The sequence below is a fragment of the Danio rerio genome, chromosome 4 (assembly GCF_049306965.1).
Source record: "Danio rerio strain Tuebingen ecotype United States chromosome 4, GRCz12tu, whole genome shotgun sequence".
NCBI classification, from domain to species: domain Eukaryota; kingdom Metazoa; phylum Chordata; class Actinopteri; order Cypriniformes; family Danionidae; genus Danio; species Danio rerio.
The window spans coordinates 21,015,001-21,038,719 of record NC_133179.1 but is presented as its reverse complement, the minus strand read 5'-3'; the positions used below and the strand labels follow the sequence as shown (position 1 = coordinate 21,038,719).

At 34.7% G+C, this 23,719-nt stretch overlaps 1 protein-coding gene across 40 annotated transcripts in view; it reads right to left on the bottom strand.

Annotated features, from left to right (window-relative positions):
• The window catches only part of cacna1c (calcium channel, voltage-dependent, L type, alpha 1C subunit), a 171,220-nt gene that overhangs the window by 36,522 nt on the left and 110,979 nt on the right, over positions 1-23,719 (bottom strand). For 31 of the 40 annotated variants that reach the window (XM_068219494.2, XM_068219499.2, XM_068219498.2 and 28 more), the window contains 6 exon segments: positions 11,224-11,363; positions 9,026-9,165; positions 7,670-7,831; positions 7,388-7,590; positions 4,611-4,714; positions 3,221-3,393 (listed from right to left, as the gene is read on the bottom strand). In XM_068219494.2, the coding sequence (XP_068075595.1) occupies positions 3,221-3,393; positions 4,611-4,714; positions 7,388-7,590; positions 7,670-7,831; positions 9,026-9,165; positions 11,224-11,363 (922 nt within the window). 40 annotated transcript variants of the gene reach the window in all.

Below are 23,719 nucleotides of genomic sequence, written 5' to 3'. Positions count from 1 at the left end.
CATTTATAGGATTATGTTAAATATTTTGCACAGTGAGTCACCAAAACATACACAATGAACCCAATCCTAATTTGTTTTCTTCACTATATTGGCAACAGGTGCAGTTCCAGTGAAAAACAGAGCTTAAGTCATTTTTGTATGAACACAAAGCGGTTTCTTACTAATATGCAAATAAAAAACAATCATACTCACTTAACTACAATAAAAATCGTATTACAAAAACACAGACCTATTAGACAGGCAGATAAAGGGAAGATTAAGTATAGAGGAATGAGTGAATAAAAAAAAATAAAATAAAATAAAAAAATGTATATACAGTATATATAAAGAATAACTGAAACTTTTTTTTAACATAATAAACAGTCCTGAAGACAGCCAGGCAATGCTTAGATGTGAACTTTTTAAGATGTGAAGTTTTTAAGATGGACTATGAGTGCCCCAGAAAATGCTTGCAAAAAAATAAGACAGTACAGCTCATCAGTACCCGCATAAATATACTGATAATATTTGGGCTGCACAATCCATTGATTTAGCATTGATATTGTAATGTGCGCATCTGCAATAGTCACATCGCAAGATATGCAATGTTGAGTTTTAATTATAGCTGACCAATTGTAACTGTATTTATATGCCATTTATGCGATTCATGCAAAAAAAAAAAAAACTTCAATACACTTCAAAGCTAAAACAAGATTTCACTTACCCCACTGGTATATAATTTTGCTTGTTTAAAGAAATTACTTTTAATTTTGACTTATTTCTTTTGAAGGTGAAACAAAACTATTTTTACTTGCTCTTTTTTTGATATTTGGACTAGAAATAAGACAGAGCAAAGTAACAAAAGCCTTTTTAGCATTTGCAATAATTCCATTTCAGTAGCTGAATACTACTCATCAGAAAACTGTCAAATAGTGCTGTTCAAACTATCTTGTGAAACTGTATTCATATTGCAGTATTCATCGCAAACAAATAAAATATCACAATATCACATTTTTTCAATACGTGCAGCCCTAGTTAAAATAGTTTATGTAAATCAATGTTAATTAAACAAGGCCTAAACTATTAGCATATATACACCTTTATAAATGATTCGGATGAATTCAGGAAAAAATAAAACTATTGAAATGTGTGAAATGTAAAAGATTATGCTGTCAACCAAAACCTTGCTAATCTACTAATCAGCATGCAGACCTACAATTCCATCTCATTAACATGCACAGAGGGCGGGGTCAAGCAGTGTCTCTAAATTCCATGCTCCATTCGTATTGGCTCTGATCTTTTCCCCCTAATTCTATTTCTCACAATAATGAAAACACATTATCAAGCAGACTACACCACCCTTGGAAATGGGATTATGGGATTACGTTTGATCGGATATTCTGAGACAGGATTACACATGTCGAATAGTGACATTACATCATCAGTGTGCTGATGATGTCTTTAGAAAATTAATGCATTTAAGATGAAAATGACTGTTAGTCTTACAATTTTTGAACTTCTTGTTTTATGAAAGAAACTTGAAATATTTTTTTTTGTAATATAAACACTAAAGAAAACAAATGTGCTGAGGACCAGTGGGGGTGAAGCAACATGAGTCTCAAATGAAATTAATATTTCAGTGTTCAAATGGATGAATACTGAAAGTTCACTCAGAATACTCTGCAACATCTCACCATGGTTGTCAAAGAGAAAACACAATCTCAGAGTCAGAACCATCTGAACCGTGATGTGCAACTGTTTTTCTCTAGATAACACATGCAGATCACATCGCAACAGGAGCCTGATGTGTGACTGAAATCTAATACAAAACACCTGATTCTGTTTCAAATACCTGGAGAAAAAAAGAAACATGCTAAAAGTCCAGATATTTTAAACAGAAAAACTTTACCGCCCTGAAAGAGCCCATATTCTAAAACTCTCAAAACTTCATGCCTGTTTTCATTCAGAAATCTAAACCACGGAGAGTCCATCATCATCCCTACCCAGATTGACATGTCTGAGCAGGGAAGGATGGGTTGGGGGTCAGTATAAAAAAGGTCTATGGGGCTTGTTGCACTTTTGCCATGCAAACGCAAAAGTAAACCGTGGTTGCTTTGGAAACGCACACGCCTTACGAAGCAGAGCTGCTTTTTTCTTCACCGCTCCACGGATGTACTGTAAACGATGAGTCTTCCCTGAAAACAACAGAGCGAGACTCAAACAGTCAAAGACAGACACACTGACAGACAGAAAGAGAGAGACGCCACCAACACTCTCTATCCTAACACTTTTCAATAGGCACACCAAAATTAAGACACTTGACACAACACACTGAACATAAAACATCACTCTTAATACAAGCAATCTGTACTAAGGTGCAGTTCTATTTTGTACCACTAGATGTGTGTCAGCTTGTAGATTAGAGTATATCTGAATAAGTATCCTTGACAATGACAATACACAATCTCAAGTTTGAGAAATAAGTTTAAAGACAAAAACATACACATATATGTACACACAAGGGTATACATTATGCCCCTGCAGGGGCTGCCCGTTTACATGCTTTTCTTGATGTAGATAAATTATAGTTACCAAACCCTAAGCCTAAATCTGGCATTTGCATGATTTAGATCACTATCTAGAGCAGATCCTTTCTAAATGCCCTTTTCTCACAAGAACTATTGGTCCATATCTGTCTGCATCTTTCCGAAAAGTAATGTCTAATATGGAGGGCAAAACCTGCCTGCATATAAACACAAGCACATCTATACATTCCTTTGATTAGTGGTTTGTGTTTGGTGAGATTTTGATAAAAAGATATCATCTCCAACTGAAACAATCAATAAAACACTAATAAAGGTTATTTATTTATATTTATCATCCGCAGGCAGGTTAATCTTGATCAAAAGTTTTGTCCAATTGAATTTAGATTAAACCAAGCATGATGGCGGTTGAGCTGCTGTATATTATTGCTTTCTTAACATCATTTATAGAGAGAGAAAACGACAGGCTGTGCATCAGACATGTATGAGCCCATGTTAATATGTATAGATCTGCAAGTATTTTTAAACTCAATATAGATCAAAACAGAAATTAACCTTGTAATACGGCAATAATTTAAACATTGTAACCCATATAAAAAGGAAATATTTCACTGTCCTCTTTCATGGACCATCTCTGACGTAAAAAATCTGTGATCAATTCTCTCTCGACCCTAGTGCTTTCCTATTTTTGTACTTACGATTTCTAGGCTTGTCGTCATCCAGTCCCTCGTCGTCATTCTCAGGGTCAATATCCTCTGCTTGCGTGATCCAGTCCAGGTAGCCCTTTAGATCCTCCTCCAGCTGCTGCTTCTCACGGAGCTTCTGAAAATCACCACGAGCTTTGGCCTTTTCTCGCTCTTTAGAGAACTCTCTGCGAAATAGAAAAAGAGAGACCTGCTTTGAATATCCATCCCATAAAACATAAGACATGTTTATATTTATTTATTAGTTATCACTTTAGTTAACACCTATTGTTAAATTATCCTATTTTAATTCTGTATGGCCACATATCATGCAGCATTAAACGGAACATAAAAATTGCTCACAATGGGATCATGAATGTGCATTTGAATAAATAGAGTTAATGCTGTTTTAAGTTGACTTCTTTTATGTTTGCGGATTTTAAGGTTATTTTTTCTAAAATTGGTTTCATTTTTGGTTTTAAATTTGTAAAAAAGAAGAGAAAAGAGGACAAATTATTCATTTTGTTGTAGGAAAAGCCAAAATGGCAATTTACATTACAAGAAAAGAAAGGATAGAGAGTGAAGTTTGTCAATATGTGGTGCAAGTTTTTAAGAGTTTAATTAAAGTGAGAATCAAGTTTGATTCTTTCAAGATTTCTTTCAAGTTTTTTATAAGAATGTGTGGATTTATAGAGATAGGTTGTGCTCTGTTAAAGATGGAGAACCATTTTTTATGAAATGGCTTGAGTAAAATGTTTCTTGTAATACTGATATTTTTATTATGGTATGAAATAAAGTAATTTAAAAAAAAATTTAAAAAAAATGTTTTCATGTTGACTTCTGGGCAAATTTGGCTATCAAATGCACACATGCGATTAGATTTATGATTTTCATCAGAAACATGTTTTGATTTAATTAAAAGAGAAAAGGAAAACAACTCTTTTTCTTGTATTCTTGAATGCACAGTATAGACAGAAAAGAAACAATATGATAACAATACTCTTTCACACACTTCCTCTGACAAATAAGACAAAAAATTTAGTAAGAAAGTGAGAAAAAAGTTGGAGAAAGAATGAATGAGTGTCCCTTACCCGCTTAACACCCCAAGAACCAAATTAAGAACAAAAAAGGAGCCAATGATGATTAAAGTGACAAAATAAAGCCATGGCCAGGAATTCCCTACAGCATCATTCACCTGGGAATGGAGGGAGGGATGGAGTATGGGAGGAGACAGGGAATACAGAGTTGAATGAATGATTAGTAAAGGTGTCCCACTTGAGTTCTCTGGGCAGTAAAACACAAACCCTCTCTGTCTGTCTCTACCCCAGTGCTTTGAGAAAAGAAACGTTGGATGGTTGAGTTCACTCAAACACACACAAACACGCATTTAGCACACAATGCTTACCCGCTCAACACACCCAGAACCAGATTAAGAACGAAAAAGGATCCAAAGATGACCAGACTGACAAAATAGACCCATGGAAGCTCATAACCCATGGCATCCTGCATCTGAGACGAGGAGGGGACAGTTAGAAAAAAAGAGAGAAGAGCAAAGAGGAGAGGAAGACAGTGAGCGGAAACGAGTGCAGTGTCCATCAGAGCCCCAGAACATCAAGAAAAACCACAAAGCATAGAGCATCTTCAACGGAGAGAGAGAGAGAGAGAGAGACAGAGAGATAGAGAGACAAGTCCAGCTGAGTCTGTTTAACTGCCTTAAAAGATGTCATCAGTAAAAGCGTCAGTCACTTTAAGTATTTAGAGGAGTGCAGAAGACTGAGATACAGTAAAGATGTGCTGTGGAGATCAGCAGAGATCTAATCACTCACACAGCGCCCAACGGGACTTTTCCTGTTAGCGAGTCTCAAATTTTTATAAGCATGAATATAAGCAAGTATTTTTATAAGCAAGTATTTTCAGTGGACTTACTAAAGAAGAATGTGAAATATTATTAAATCAATTTAACTGTATTAAATTATAAAATGTATTTGCCACCATTATTTATATTTTATATTGATGTTAAGTTTGTTGTTATGCACACAAAAAATACATCTTTTATTTTTCTTACAAAATTCTAGAACGGTCATCTTTGTTGAGCCTCAACAAACACAAATCATAATACAACAAAAATCATGTACATTTAAATTCTAAAAACAGTACAATGTGTTCTTTTACACTTTTGTTTTCTATAAAATAATGATTATTCATTCATTTTTCTTCGGCTTGATCCCTTTATTCATTAAGGTCACCACAGCTGAATGAACCGCCAACTTATCCAGCATATATTTTACACAGCGGATGCCCTTCTAGCTGCAACCCAGAACTGGGAAATAAAATAATGATTATAATAATTTTTTATAATTATTATACAAGACATCCACTACAATGTCATTCAGTGTAACAATTGTTTATAAATCAATATTTAGAGTATTTCAACCAAGAATAATTTGATGACATCTTTAAATTCTCTATTAAAAAAAATCACAGTGCACCCTCACATCCCGACATCCTTCAAACTACTGGGTTGTTACCTTTTGGTTTTAATCATTTAAAATAATATCACTAATTCTTTTAGATATTTTCAGGGATTCTGTAGGTTTTACCAAGTCAAATTTACGACTTTTTAAGACTATGAAGAATAAAATTTCAGACTTTCAGGCTAAAGATGTTTCTATCACCCAGCAGAAAAAAATAGTTGGCCCATTAAAAAAAAAATTATAATTCTAATTATTTATTTCTTAGCCACATATTTTTAATAATGTGTCAAAACAAGCAGACCCTAGTTGTATACATACATTTTTTAAACATATCATAAAAACCTTTTAAAAACTAAAATTAAGACCTGTTTAAAATGATTTAAGACCTACAAGACAATATTGCAGTGAATTTAAGACTTTTTAAGGCCTAAAATTTTGTTTTCAAAATTTAAGGCATTTTTATATTTTTCAAGACCCCACGGACACCCTGATTTTAAAGAGCACAGGTCAAAATGAGTTTGTTTCATTTTTACATAAATATATCTGTTACACTGATGATGCAGAAATATTATTTCACTAAAATTTAGACTTTTTTTTCTCCACAAAATTTATTTGCAAAACACTGACAACTTGCATTTACTTTCTTTGTATAGAAAATCACTTTAGTTAGTTTAAATTGATGCAGACAAAAAATGGGACCTCTCGTCTTTGACCCATATATATGAAAGGAAGAAAGTGTTCAGGATTCCTAATGGATTTTTTATTATAATTTGGATCTAAGAATGAAGCAGGACCCATTAAATAAGAGGAATTCATGCAAATGGTTTAGCTACTCCGATTTGACACTCACTGTTGTACTGGATCATGTCCAATCAACCTGTTTCATAATAACGTCTAGTCATAATGTAAACTGCATGGGAAGCTTTTACAATCCCCAAAAAAATGTCTTCACTGGAAGCTCACAATCTTAAGAGTCTTATTAACAATTAAATCCTCAAGAATACAGTTTTTTGTAAAATCCTACAAGATAATTTTTATTAGGATTACAATTTGGTTTTGTTCCGGTCTGGCTTTTGTTCCAGTTTGTATTGATGCTCATCTTTAGAAATGCAGTTGACTATGACTGTGCTTGTATACCTGGTGTTTTCATCAATATAATTACAGGCGTCCACTTTGGACCTCTTCCAGAGGTACTTAACTAGCAGAGTTGTACCAAAAATTTATTGTAGTCAATTTCAGAGTTGCCATCCAAACACTATTTATTCATTTTTCAGTTTTCTCATAACCTGTTCAAATTATTGTTGTTTTTTTCATTTATTGGTAATTGCTCTCATTTAGAGCATGACGAAAAAAACAGGAAAGGGTCTTAACAAAACCAAAACACAAGAGATGCAGTTAATGCTTGCTAATATTATCATCTCGGATATAATATAATTACATTCTAAAAGTAATACTCAACTGACTACTGGCTGAGATGTAGTTGTAAAGTTACTATATATTATATTAAACCAAATGTCTAAAAGGGACCATCAAAAACGAAGTGCTACCTTTCTCCCTAACTGGGAAAGACCAGTAGGTGTCCTTTAGGATATAAACTAAGGAGTGTGATTTATTGATAATTCTGTCTTATACATATGTCTCAGTAAAGTAGATGTTCGAGCCTCTCTATACTGGACTGTGTAGTGTGCCGATACTGGAGCAGACTCACCCAGTACAGGACATCAGTCCAGCCCTCCATCGTGATGCACTGAAACACAGTCAGCATGGCAAATGCAAAGTTATCAAAGTTCGTGATTCCATCATTTGGGCCCTCCCATCCCATCATGCACTGCGTTATGTTGGGCGGAGAGCAGTGTCTTCCATGGGCGGAGCTTGGAGCGCAGGGGGCCGGCTTCTCTTCAGCTATATGACCTAAAAGTAAACAGTTGATCTGGGTAAACACCAGGGTCAATGACTAGTTCAAGGGAGAAGCAAAAGCTGAAGTCCTGACCTTTGTGTCCATCTTTATAGAAGAAACAGGTTCTATGCATCTTGCCCATGAAGAGCTCGAGGCCGATGATGGCATAAATGATGATGACGAACAGAACGAGCAGAGCGATGTGAAGGAGGGGAACCATGGCTTTAATGATGGAGTTCAGCACCACCTGTAAACCTGCAAGCAGACAGGAAACAAAGCTAAAAACACAGAAGAGAAGGATTTCTCTCTGGGGATTTTGGGAATGAAGGATTTATTATTAACATATTGTATATTATCAGCAGGCCCACTCGCAAAAATCTGCAAAAAACTGTTCTGCTAATTGTTGACCTTTAATATATAAGAAAACATATATGAAGAGTTCAGATGCAAAAACATTTGCTTTTTTCTCAGGCTCCTATGTCTTGATTCAGTAATTTTACTTTTTTATGGCAAAGAATAGGTTATTTTCATTGATTTTAACATAAAATAAACATGACAGGCAAAGAAAAATGCTTATTCTAGATGCCACTTAGAGGTTTATATATATATATATATATATATATATATATATATATATATATATATATATATATATATATATATATATATATATATATATATATATATTGTTATATTATTGAGAAACATGTAAATGGTTAGATGTTAAGATGATTTGCGTACAATATTACTTATTTTTTGTTTTTTTAGTGGATGTATTAAATGAAAGATCTACTGTATCTTTGTTTACTAAACAAATGGTTCTAATTGATTGCATTTTAAAACTTGAATTTAAAAAATGTAGGTTTTTTATTTTAATTTTAAGTATTAGGTGTTCCGCTCCTGTACTCTTAAATTCTATCTGGCCCTGATGATCAGGAAGGAAATGATACTGCACTGTATAGTCAGATGACCTGGACCAACTGTGAAGCCAAAACAGCGTACAATAGATTAGAGTGTATAGTTTAATAGTCTTCTTACTTGGATGTTGAAAATAATTATTTAAATGCAGATTAAAGTAACTGCTCAGAATCAAGTGTTCCAAAAAACCACATAATAATCGCATAAGTCACATTCTGGACAAAACTGCAATCAGACAGGAAATTAATCTGCCTACACAATAATAAAAAGCTGTGCCTACATCTGCTGATGACAAAGCTGATAGAGTTTTGACTTCTGAATTTCTGGGTTGTAATTACTGATTTTACAGTTTTGTAGAATCATTTCGGGTCCTCCTACATGAAGGAAATGAACATTCATCTAAATTCATGTTCTCTCAGTTTCTCAGGCCTGACTCATGGGCGACTTGCTCAACATTTATTAGATGAGTGTGCGCGTGTGTGTGTGTGTGTGTGTGTGTGTGTGTGTGTGTGTGTGTGTGTTTGCACTCACTAGGTACTCCAGACACGAGTCTTAGAGGTCTCAACACTCTGAAGGCTCGAAGGGCTTTTACATCAAACCCTGCAGCTTTGCCTCCCATTGAAGTACCACCATCCCCTTTAGTGGCCTGCTCTAATATTGCACTGAAGAGCCTGAAAGAGAGACGAAAAAAATTCACTGATTAACACAGATTATCAATTTACATTCCAAAAGTTTTACAATAATTATTTTATTAAGTCTTTAAATGACAGCAGCGTTGGTCATACACTGGATGCAGGGTTATGCTGCAGGTACTATTTATTACTTTTTAATTTTTAATTATGTATAATTACAGGGCGAGACAGTGGCTCAATTACTAGGTTTACATAGACATCAGTTATCAAATTATTTGCCTTAATCTAATTAAGACAATAATAAGATCAAGGCGTTTACATGGGTTGCTTTTTGAATGTTTCTGTCATGATCACGTTTTACATGTTATAGCACATACTTAGATTAACGTCATTGCGTCACCACGCTATCCGCATTTCCTCCGAAGTTTCATATAATTTCGGGTGGTTCATTATTATTTTTCAATATTATTGCACTTCAATAATGCGACTAAAATCGGCATACTCAACATGTCTTAATTCGATTTCTCTTTAGTTTGATTTCTCTTTAGTTCGACCTTAATCTGATTAAATTAATCAAAAATCGCTGTTTATATAGTCGACTCTTAATCAGAGTATTTTCTTAATCACATTAAAATCGAATTATTAGTGTCCATGTAAACATAGTCAATGATTAGCACTGTCACCTCACAGCAAGAAGGTTGCTGGTTTGAGTCCTGGCTTAGCCATTTGCCATTTCTGAGTGGAGTTTGCATGTTCTTCCCGTGTTCAAGTGGGTTTCCTCTGGGTGCTCCGGTTTCCCCCACAGTCCAAATACATGCGGTATAGATGAATTGAATAAACTAAATTGGCCATAATGCATGTGTGGTATGTGAGAGTGTATGGATGTTTCCCAGTACTGCGTTGCAGCTGGAAGGGCATCCGCTGTGTAAAACATATGCTAGATAAGTTAGTGATACATTTAATTGTGACAACCTCTGATGAATAAATGGACTATGCCAAAGGAAATTGAATAGATGTATAATTACTTGTATTTAAAAGTTGAAATTGCATTGTCATTACCCTTTTAAACACTATTAAAAAATAAATGCAATCAATTTTACACATAAAACTATATTAGAGCATTTTTATAAAGATGAGACACTGAGCCTAGAGCATAAAACTATTACATTTAGAGCAGACAGCCAGACCATACATGTGATTTATATTTAGAAGAAAAAACCTTCAGTTTTTTAACAAGACCTTGAAATATACTGCATGTTTTGATAAGAGTCAAAATATTTAGTTTTCAAGGAAGGACTATGCTTGGAAATGGCCATGACGTCAAATAGGGGGAGAGAAAAACATAATAAAACAAGATAAAAAATGAACAAATAAATTAATTAAAATATTAGTTATAAGTATAAAAAATATATATCTTTACAAGTATTTAAAAAAATTATTTGACAATTGTTTTAGCAACTCTTTTCTGTGAAAGTGTATTTATTATATTTTGTTTTAAAAGAAACAGAAAAGAAACGGAAGGAAAAGAAACTTTGGCAGTTAGTTCAAATAAACAAACTTATTTTTATGTTTATTTGTTTGTTGTTTTAAGAATTTCTTAAAACACTCCATGTAAAATGTCTTTTTAAAACATTATGTTTTTAAAATACAATATGATAATAAAATAAGAGAAGATAAAAAGAAGATCATCTTATCAAGTGTAATATTTATGGAAGTGTATTTATTATGTTATATTTGACACTTTAGATCATAGGTCTTAAACTCAATTCCTGGAGGGCTACAGCTCTGCACAGTTTTGCTCCAATCCTGGTCAAACACAACTGATTTAACTAATGTAGGTGCCCAAGACTCTTTTGAACACCTTGATTATATGGATCAGCTGTGTTTGATTGGAGTTGGAGCAAAACTGTGCAGAGCTGCAGCCCTCCAGCAATTTGAGAGTTTTTTGAGAGTTTGAGTTTGAGACCTATGATTTAGATGCAGCTTTTGACGCACCACCGTCACCTTCTGTGATAAGCGAAACTGCACATGAGAGTGAACTGCATATAGCGTACATGGCAGGGGTTACCGGAGTTTACACAGGGATCTTGCACTCACCCTACGACCACGATGATGAAATCCAACAAGTTCCAGCCATTCCGCAGGTATGCATTAGGGTGACACAGCAGCCCATAAGCAATAACTTTCAGAAAGGCTTCCACCGTAAAAATGATCAGAAAGAGATACTCCACCCGTTCCTAGACAGACGAAACAGACAGAAAGAGGATATTACTTCTCTAATTGCATCAGCTTTAATATCTTTAAACGTAAAGCCACTCCAATCTCTAAAGTGACATCAGAAAATGTTCTGAGCCATTTGTCTGGATGACATTTTATTACAGATCAGGCCTATCAGAGGAGAACAGATATCTCACACACACAAACACACTGAAAGTCTTTGCACCGGAGAGACTGTGTTCTACTGGATTATAGAGCAGAAATGCTGCGTCTGTAAATGCCAGATGAATTTCAAAGTCTTTGCTGACTGTCTACTAACTTTCCTGTGAGGATCAAAACACAGACATCCATCTCTGAGGATGTGTCTACAGCTACAGGACACCGGCCAAACCAATTTCAGATCAATTTTTTTTTTTATCTCAGCTGAGCTTGTCAAAAAAATGCTATTAAATAATTCTCATTCGATATCAATATCAAACACTGGAAAAAAATAAATAAATAAAAACATAATATTGTGGCATATTAAATCAATAAATAGGCATGGTGGCTTTAAAATTATAGATCAACTAAAAGGTAAAATGACAGTAAATGAACATTTTTTACAACAGTACAACTACTACTGAAAATAGCATTGGTTACATTTATTCCTACAGCTTCTTATATTGTGTGTGACTGAGTATGTTACTACCGACAAATGACTTAAAAATAAGCAAAGAACTGAACTGTTTATTTACAAAGAGGCTCTTAAAAATTCAGTGGGAAACAAACATGTCAGGTTCTACAAGCACGATGTATTTCAAATTATATGCTTCAAAATAAAATCCATATAAATGCTTCACAGAATGGAGAACATTAGCTCAAAAATGACCATATTGTCTGAGAGTTTTATCACACCCACAATAATGTTACAGCAATTTTCTTTGCAGGATATTGAATTTAACACTGTGATAAGCATTAGTTTTAAAGAACTAGCCACTTTAGCTTTTCAATAAAATTCACTGCAGAGCTGCAATCAAAAGGAAATTGCTTAATTCAGAGAGGTACAAAATGTTTCATGACAGAGACACTGGTACATGAAGCCAAATGTTGCTTAAAATTAAACTGCATTAGTCTATCATATTTTAGCAAAAAAACTAGCACATTACTATTTATTTAAAAAAAAGACAATTGGTCAGAGTAACATTTGCTGTGACTGAAAATCAGTGTCATTTGCATTCACTGCAGCAAATAACATTTTTGCAATCATTGCAAAAACATGCTTGAAATTACAACATTTATCACCAAAAGTTAACAGATTATAACAATATTTATTATAATAATTGAATATTATTTTAATTAATTTGATCTTTCAAAATTATTTTGCATTCAACAATAACAAAAAACCCTTCTGCACAGGTATTTGAAAAGAAACTTTTGGGCAAGTAAATATTGATAGAAATTTATTTTTAGGTAGAATCGAGAATTTAACAGAAAGAGATTGATATTTAGTTTGTGCGGAATCACACTACAAATCAAGTAGCTTCAAAAACGAGGTTAAATGATGCTGTTATCACCTACTTTACTGTAGACTAAACTCTGAAATCTGGAATCAATCCGAGCCTCTTAAATTAATTAAGCTCAATTACTGACAAGAGCTCTTGGTCATCAGCGCAATCAACACCACTGCAATCCTATACACACAGACACACATACACACACACACACACACACACAAACACACACACACAGCAAGAGAAGAGGCAAAACATATTCACAGATTTCACACAATTCCATTCGCATTGACAGATGCATCTGTTATATTTTTCTTAATCTAAAATCTATGTTAAGTCCTGTTCTCTTTATTTGCTTGGATATGATTGTATAATACAGTCGGAACACATGGAGTTCAGTGGTCTCCGGCTGCTGATCTGCTGTGTATGTGTGGATGTAAGAGGTCAGAGGTTGTGGGAGCTGCTCTGAGACAGTCTCGTCCCCTGAGAACCGCTTGGGTTTACAGAACAAAACAAGAGCTCCAGCACTGCTCACTGAGAGAGACGGAAATATTCCCATGGCTCGGTCTGTCAACGGTCACTCTTACAAAACACATTAAATGCAGGGATGGTCAACCTGCTCTCAGCAGTTCACTGATCTTCCCAAGCCATTGGGTCTCCCAGTCTACAAAACCTGACAGAATCCTGCACTTCAGCAAAGACGGGCTCAGAAACAGGTCCACTGATCATAGTTGATGGCGTATTCAAACTAAAATAACAAATGTGTGTGACTTACACATGAATAAAATGTCTATGGGGAACTGTTTCACCCTCATGCAAAACTCAAACTCAACACCTGAATTCCAACTGGAATGAATAGACTTTGCAACAAAAATCAGCCTAGCAATAATAAATGTAATCTTATCCAGTATTAAGGTATTTAGTATTCCATTCTGTTTTCATTAAGCTGACAGAAATGTTAGATTAAGTATGCCTTTTTATCATTTAGGATCAGAAACATGCATGCAAAGTTTTGACACACAGATAAATTTGACTTCTGATTTTATGGCCTAAGGCAGCTGCACATGACCAAAAACTGTCCTACATCCTTACTGTATGTCAATTGCTCTATAATGGTATTTTAATTTACATTTATGCATTACTCTATAATTATAAATGCATCAGTGGAGAAAACAATATGTATAATTTCAAACATACACTGCAAAAATGCTTGTTTTTAGCATTTTTTTAGCAGTTTTAGCAGGTCTCGTTTCTACTCCAAATATCTAAAATGTGTCCACAAATGGGCTAATTTTTTTCCGGAAGCTTCTATTGACATGCTATATCTATCTGAATTGTGGAAAACCCCATCAGTGATAAAATTTTATTTTGGGTTACAATGTTTTCCATGTTTAAAATAGTACATAATTAAGCACACATGCTTTAAAAAACTTTTTTCCAAATGTTACATAATGGAAGTATAAATGACATAATAGTGTTAGTACATGCTTGATTATCTATAGGGATTCTCTTACATGTTGATTGGATGATTGGTGCGATAATGATGAATTAAGGTGTTAACTATCTGTGCATGCTCCTCCCAAATCTTTTTTATAGAACATCACTATTATACCTCTTTTTGAAACTAAGTTACTATAATGACAACATTCCCAAAATCAGTGTGCAAAAGCACTTTTACGTTTTAGGATCAGGGGGTTGAAGACAATACATCAGCAGAAAAAGCCTGATTAATTCTAAGTGTAAGAGGGTGAAAAAACACCTTGAAATTTTTTAATTATAGCTGTTTTCAGCACACACAAAAAACATTATGTATATCTCAGTGGACAAAAAGAAATTCAACAACTAAATGCAAAAAATATTATATAAACAAACAATAACTTTTAAACAAAGTACTCGCTGAAGGACTGTAACACTCTCTCAAACTACTTAGAACTATCTTATTTGTGATCAGTGCATCAGCCAATATCCCACACAATCATCTTATACTAATCTCTTTGTGTACTGTACATCTGTGAGAACAATGAAGCTACAGAGTTTGTTTGTGTCTTACGCAATGCTTTATACTACTTCACCATTATGAGTTTACACAGCACATCATTCAGCAATACTGAAAGACAGAGAGAGAACAAGAAAGACAGAGAGAGTGCGAGTGAGAGAGCGATTTACAGGGCTACTCACTCATGCCCATAATTGCAGCAATAGCACATTTAAAAAGGTCAATTTAAGCCTGGAGTAGCGTAAGATATCCATGTGAGTGAGAATGTATTATTAAGACTCTTAGAAGGCGAGACGTGTTAGTTTTCCTTTGAACCAGCTGGCACGGAGACAGACACACACACATACACACACAGACATCTGGTGCAGTGCATCCCTGCACCCTCAGGTTCTGCCTCTCATTCATCCAAGACCTGCTGACTCTCTCAGACCTGTACTGGACACGCACACACACACACACACACACACACACACACACACACACACACACACACACACACACACACACACACACACACACACACACACACACACACACACACACACATTGATCAAATATGCATGTTTACAACTGTCTAGAGCAGCTTAACCCTTATAACACATTCAGGTCTATTTCGACCTGGAAGAGGTATTTCAAATATATATAATTTGAAAATTATTGAGAAATTATATATCGCAGGGTGTCAAACTCAGTTTGCAGAGTTTATTTCCAACCCTGCTTCAACACACCTACTTGTAAATTTTAAACAAGCCTAAAGGACTCAGTTTGATCATTATTTACGGTGCTGTGACCCTCCAGGAACTGAGTTTTACTTCTATGATTTACTGCACAGAACATTCAAAAGTAAATAAACAAACAGTATAAATGCATGTTTCATCAAAGCCTTTCCATTGACTAAAGTTTTAACTGTAAAAAAATTTAATTGTTGTACGAGAAATGCAAAGTTTCTTTAGGTGTAAAAAACTTTACAAACTAACATTCTGTAAACATATTGAAGATAATGCAAAAATATAGCTAGTTCATCACCATGTCCCTTTAGGATAATTATGGTTAGCATAATTGCTTTTACATTAAGAATTAAAATCTGGTCAAAATCTTCTGACACCAATTTTTTTCATTACTGTCATCATATGCCATTAGGCTTGTGTGTTGGAATCAAACCAAGTGTGGCTCACAAATCCTAAAATGAAGCCAAAATATTTTGAGGAGCCCCTGGTAGCTGGCTAAAGCAAAGGTATTAACTACTGCCCTTCCAAGGTTATTATAGTTAATGAAGACGAATAATAAAATGAAAACTAGGATTAAAAACCATTTTTGTTAACTGAAATAAAAATAAAAACGAGAGTTTTTCGAAAAACTAGAACTAACTGAAACTATTTTGTGTAGATACAAAACAAACTAAAAGCAAATTAAATTATAGCAAAAACATCCTTCGTTTTCGTCTTTGTAAATGTATTTAATACAAACTGTAAGTCATTTAGAAGTAAATATATTTACTTCGCGCTGCCAGTTTTATGACAGGTGTTTGAGCCATACAGCATCTCAGATAATCCTGATGCCATTGGCCAGATCAAGCCATTCCTTCTCCAGCCATTCTCGCTGAGCTAACTGTACATGACAAAAACAATGGCTGTACATGACAGCAAATCCTGAAATGAATCCTTCATTTTAACCAGATCTTCAAAGTGAACCGGTTGAACTACTTCACCAAATTGAACTGAATCATTTGAAATGATCTGCTTTGGTTATACAATATTTATTCTGATGATTTTTAATCTTGCACCAAACAAATTTCATAATTTACAACAAAAAAAAACAACAACAAACAAAAAGCTAAATTTAATATTGAAATTAATAAAAACCAGAAGAAAAAGAAAATTCAAAACATAAAAATGAATAAAACTATTAAATCTCCCTCTAAAAACTAATTAAAACTAACTGAACTTGAAAACAAAAAGTTAAAAACTAAAACTAATGAAAAGTGCAAAATTATTATAATCTTGCTGCCCTTTACATCAATGGAATACAAACAAACGAAAGAATAAATGAATAAATGAATGAAAGAATGAATGAATGAATGAATGAAAATTAATGAATGAAGTGAATGTCTCTTTTTTGTTATTATGATGCTAAATAAATAGGGTATCGTCTTTTGATTTAGGCTCCAAATGCAAAAGATGACAGCGGACAGATTAGGATTGTATGGCTTATTTTTTCTACAGTGGAAGAAAGTGGAGATACGTTATACTTTTTTTCACAGCCTATGGATAAAAAACATGCACACATTTGAAAATGTTGGACGGAAATATTAACTTTATGGAACTGTCATGTTTTTTTTTTATCCTGTTTGAAGCTTGTAAGCCATAGGCACTTTATGAAATGCTACTGTATACAAAACTGTCTAAGAATATAGGATAAGGATATATATATATATATATATATATATATATATATATATATATATATATATATATATATATATATATATATATACATATTGTGTACCATTGGGAGAAAAAAGCATATGGTTAAGCAGAATAAAAAAATTTTATTTCTTTTTTAACCCTCATCTGCATTCAGGCATGAAAATAAAGTGAATGAACTAATCGCACCACATTTTGTAACTCATCCTTTTCTTTTTCCACTCTGTAATGTGCTGAACGATAATACAGAATAATAAAATAGCTGAAAGAAAACATGATAAAAGAATCAACGAAAGAGCCGAGAATCAAAAATGAGGAGTCAATGAGAGGAGGAGTGGAGAGATGGAAGGATGGAGACAGGAGAGGTGAGCTGTGCGGCTCTCACTGGATGACAGTCACGATAATTCAATTTTCTGTGATGGGTGCACAAACGGGGCCGCGAGCCAATCAAATTACAGCGAACTGCTCAGGGGACAGAACCTCTCGATCTCTGTGACCTTACCTTTATGCCCAGTCTGTCTGTATCCAAGGTAACAGGATTTGCGGTCAGCAGATGCCATGTCAGACACACCTACCCACTTACAAGTCATTTCTGACAGACACATGATGTCACAAGGCAACATAATGTTGCTTAGCTAGGGACATGGCAGCCTATAGAAATTGTACTTTTTACCACCCACAGAATGGACAGAAAAAAAGTGGACAATGTAAAGGGGAGTATTAAAAGGTTGCAAAAAAAATTCTAACTTAAAGGTCTCCTGAAGTACCTTGACATCCTTTGTTCAATGTGTGACGTAATTCAACTGAAAAATGAAGATGGGCAAGGCATATAGCTCCTCCCCTTTTTATAAATAGCCAGTAGTGTTTAGTTTACATCACAGCTCAGCCAGTCGTTGAGCTAAAGCATCTGCTTCTCCTGACAGTCTTTAATAGCAAAGCAGAGCCTGTCTTAACTATTTCTCCACAAAAAAAATACAGCATTCAGCATAGATTTGAAATGAGTCCAATATGTCTTGTCAATATATGATCCGCTTTGTTGTGTCATGTCTTTGTATCATAGCAGACCACAGGTTTGTGTCTGTTGCTGGTTGCGTTCAGTTTAAGTAACAATTCTCACCATTAACTAGTGGCTTCTTACATGCCAATGATTGCCAGGATATTGGATGTTTATTAGTACTTGTAAAATTCATATTCTACTAATCTTATTCTATGTCCTCAAGCCTATCTAATACCTAAAACTAACTTACTACCTTAACAGCTTTAAATAAGCAGCAAATCAGGAGTTTATTGAGGTAAAAGTCCTCATAATTAATGGTTTATTAGTAGCAAGAATTGTACCTTAAAATAGCGTGACCTAGACTTGATTTTGAACATCCTAGTTTCAAAGTAAGCTTTGTATGTAATTTTAATGCATTTACAGTACACTTGCATTATAAAGATGAGTACATGAGCACACTGCTTTCGGGGTTCGTACAGTACAATAATAAATCTGGAGGTGTTCAGGTCAACACTGTGTCGACTACTGTTAATTATTTTTGCACTTTCCCTCAGTATACAGATTGAATATAAATAAGTGCCTGATTTCAGCTATGCCTTGAAGTGGACGTGACACTTTAAATACTAGAGAGCATTTGATTGTCCAGCAGATCTAATGAGATGCTATAAAGTGCACGCTGATGTCAAAAGAAAACATTTTTGCAGAGTGATAAACTGCTTGATTAAATGCTTACATCTTGTAAAAGTGAATTTTGCCCATGTATTGGAGCATACTAGTTTGTATATAACCTTAAAACAAACTTTCATTTTGATCAGAGGGACTTAAAATCCCGCATAAGCACAAAGACTCAGATTTTCAAAACACATGCATAAACTGCTACGCCACAACTTTGGCAACAGGTTTTACATCTAGTACAATCCCTCTGAGTCTTTGTAACTGCGTGCGTCTTTATTTTGTTATAACTGTGACAAGATCTTCATTTGTTTTGGGCTCATATTCCCATGCGGCTGGAGAACCTGCAAAAAACGACATAATGAATTAGAGGTTTTAGCTGAAGTCCTGACTCAGTTTAAATATTGACTGTATGTACAGAGTTAAACACTGCTCTCGGGAGCCGTACACGTTGCAAAACCCACAGCATGCTGCTGTCAGTTTCCATGACAACCAGAGCCCATCTTGGTCTCCATGGAGACAGCTGGTGAGCAGCAGCATGGCTGCGATGGGACGCAGTACCCGCTGTGAATCCTGCGAATGCGTGTAAGTGTTTGCACGTGTGGAGCCCGGCTCATTTCTGAGGAAACCCACTCTCTTCCGTTATCTGACACCACACGCATTGCTGCAACAGGAAGTTAAACAGACCACATGTAGGCTTAATACACCTGTAGTCAACGCGCAAATTTTCTAAATATTTTACCACCTTTATTAGTTTATTATACTAGTTTTATACATATATTTCAGGCTTGACAATATCTAAATTATATTAGTATTATTTTATCCAAAAATAATAATAATATATATATATATATATATATATATATATATATATATATATATATATATATATATATATATATATATATTAGAATTGTGTCCAAAAATATTTTATTAACGGGCAACTATTGATGAAAAACATCTTTTGAAAGCTGTTTGGGCAGAACTGTGTAGGTGTCGTGTGTACACAGTCATATTGGGTAGATATAAAGACAACAAGTCCACTTTGTTTTTGTTTTTTTATTGCTACGCTAATCATCCCCACAGTCGCATAGTGTTACTTCAATTATAAAAGAAGATGCCTCAATCCTGGTTCATGGTTTCTGCTACATTCGTTCTGCCGAGGCGGGGCGCCACACCAAAATTCATCCTGCCACGGCTACTTTACAGCTTCTCATTAAAAACATTCAGTCATTGTTGTTGTTGTTTTTTTAATAGCAGGTTACAATCACACCAAAACACATTAAAAGGTAAGTGAATTATAACAGCGTGAACTTGTCTGTAACCATAGTAGTGCTGTGCGTTATTTGTTTAACCCTTTAAGGTAACGTAAAGACAAACTGACTGACTGACTTACTGACTGACTGACTGACAGGTGCCCTATGCGTGAGGCCAGCAAACACGACATAGCTTTCAGTTAGGATGCACACAGTTTCCATAATTATACTTTATTCACAGATAAAGGTCTGTGATTTTGCATACAATGACTTTATCCTGCTAGAGTTTATTGCTGTTTTACTTTACTTCAGGACAGATTAATGCCGCTGTGTAGGTCTATTGGAGAAATTCATAAATATTCCTAGCAAACATAAACGTTAAAAAAACGCACACTTCAGCAGTGTTTATTTGAGTGTGCACAAGAAGATCTGCGCTTGAGCAGCTTACATTTGAGGGTGTGCAAGAAGTTTTGTGCAAGAACAAAGGAAATCTGCATGCAAGCTTGTATTCGCATGCTCGTATTACATAAATGTGATCTTGACTTGTAATACTGCACTCACGACATTTCCTTATTTGTTATTGAAATATCACAATAAGTAGTTGGTAGATTTGTGTAAAAGACCTGCCGCCAGCTGCCGCCAGCTGGAAAAAATCCTAGAGAAAACATTGTGGTTTGTGGACTTAAAGTTTTATTTTGTTTAGTAAGATAACGGATGTCTATACAGCAGTGTATAATAATGTGTATCCTGTCACATTTGCCCAGCAAAAACAGTGCAAAGCTAAATGTGTGTGTGTCTGCACGTGCATGCGAGTGATCTTTGTAACAACATTGTGTATGAATCATCATTGCAGAAAGGCTTGAATTAACTCCACAACAAACATAACAAATAATCGTTGGGAAAGGTTTTACTGTAGTAAGAGAGATCTGCTTCATTCATGTCTGTCCCTGTGCTGTTTGTCTACATGAAGGCTATGGCTCTGACACACACGTGGAAACAGTGGGTGGGGAGAACCAGCTAATTAGCATTAAATACACAGGCAAGAAAACAGCTACAATGTTATAACAGCTCAAATTTCCCAGATTTTAAAAGGCATAAATAATCTGATGGGTGTTTTGAGCTGAAACTTTACAGACACATTCTGGAGCATACCTGCAAATACTCCCTTTTTCCCGGGAGTCTCCCGTAATTCAGACCCATCTTCCGTATTATTCTGTCCCCCGGAAAACTGATTTATTTTATCTTTGCTATGATGACAGCACATAATATTTTACCAGATAGTTTTCAAGATACTAGTATTCAGATTAAAGTGCAATTCAAAGGCTTAATTAGGGTAATTAGGCAAGTCATTGTTTAACAGTTTATTCTGCAGACAATCAAAAATATGTATTGCTTAAGGGGGCTAATAATATTGACCTTAAAATATGTAAACCTGCTTTTTTTCTATCCAAAATAAAACAAGTTAGACTTTCTCCAGAAGAAAAAAATATTATAGGTAATACTGTGAAAAATTCCTTGCTCTTTTCAACATAATTTGGGGGAACGTTTATTAAAAAAAAATTCACAGGAGGGCAAATAATTTCAACTTCAACAGTAACTGTTTTGAATAAACGTGATTACAATTATGAGCAAAATATTGAAAGATAGATTATAGATTATGATTTTTACCATAATCGAGCAGCCCTACCAATAACACAATTCTTTAGTCTCTACCAAATGCATGTGATAGTAACACACAAACGGTAACCAAGGGTTGTTTTTTAGCAAATCTTCTAAGATCAGCCAAACTTCAATACCTTTTCGTAACATGCCTCCCCCACTTATAATACCATCCTATGCTTCTGGACTAAACCCAAACAAACCTAGATAAAAAAACTAAGTAAACCTGCGCTAAAACCAGATATGAAGGGAGTTCTGGCAGTGTCGTAATTTCTCCAGAAATAACATCACTGGGTCTATTCATCATCGCACTGCACCTACACCAGCAGCCCAGAGCGTGTGAGTGTGTTTTTGTGAGTGTGTGTATGAGAGAGGAATTATTTATGGTGCAGTGCTCAAACGCTATCTGTAAGTGAGTGCCAAATTCCACCCACTCTCCTACACTAATATAATAATAATAATCGACACGGGGCGGGGATCATATTTTCTCTGAGTGTGTGTATATTTAAGGAAGGGCCCTGATGGGTCTATTACTCTCAAATTCCCCCATGACGATATGTCTTATTGGCCAAAAGGGATCACTGCGCAAAGTTCGACCAATCAGAGATGAGCGACTGAGAAAAGAGGAGGAACGCTCTGTTCCGCTGCATTTTTCACACCACTTTCTAAAATTAACCACATACTCATCTGTATACCCTCCCTTTCTCTCTTTCTTTGTCTCTTTCTCTCTGTCTCAGCAGGTACCAAAAATATTCTGTCCCATAGGAACAAAATTATCTGCAGCTTCTAGTTCTTTAGCACGAGTCTGTGTATGTCTGAATGCTGGGTGGCCGTCATACCATCTCAGGTACAACCACACACACACACATATAGACACATTTTATGTAAGTTCATCTTTAGGGGAGACTTTCTGTTAGATAACTTGGCCTTTTACTTGTATATTTACTTTATATATATATATATATATTTTTTTTTAAAAACTAGATTTATATTTCTACATGATAAACTTCTGTAGTTAGTGTAATTTCACCAAGTAGGACATCTACAGTATATTAATCCTAAAACAACATTCTAATCAGCCAATCAGATTTAAGGCATAAGTTTACAGTTTATGTGTAGGCGTACAGTTAGAGTCATCTACATCATACATACATGCTTCTACATCATTGTTACCAAATATCAATTATTATTATTATTATTCAATTATTATTTTTGGGAATAATTTACAGTTAGAGCTAGGTACAGAGATAGGGGTTAGGTATGGATGACTTCCTTGTTTGTGCTAATTCACAATCATAAAGCCTTGCAGCTTGTGTTTAAAACATCATTTCTAAGTGGTTACTTAAATGTGCGGAGCGCATTCAGCCTATTTTGACACAAAGTAACTTGCATCTTTGAGAAGCCAGATGTTTGAGTTTAATAAAATGCCACAACTTTGTGCAGCATCTGGTTGAAAGACTACCAAGTGAGATTGCTTAAAATCTTTTGCTTCTTTCTTAAAATCAAGGTCCTCTGAAGAACAATAATAGTTGTGAAAGCTTCAACCAATATATTTTTTAGCATATTCAAAACAAGTTACTGGGGAAATAAATTGTATGAAAATGTACCCTCTGAAGTCTACTGCAGTTTCAGATATTAACACATGTGAATAACTACAGTTTGAACATCTATCAATTCTTCACAGTCCAGGTTTTACCAGACAGCTTGGGCATAGCAGACATTAGAAATGTCTCTAAAGTGACATCTACATATAGGTGACCAGTCTAAAACATTCAAGAAAGAAACTAGCTGAAAAGAATAAATAGGTGTGTATACACATATTTATATGAAGACATTACCCTTAATCCATACTTTTTAAAAACGTATTTAAGAATAAATAAAAA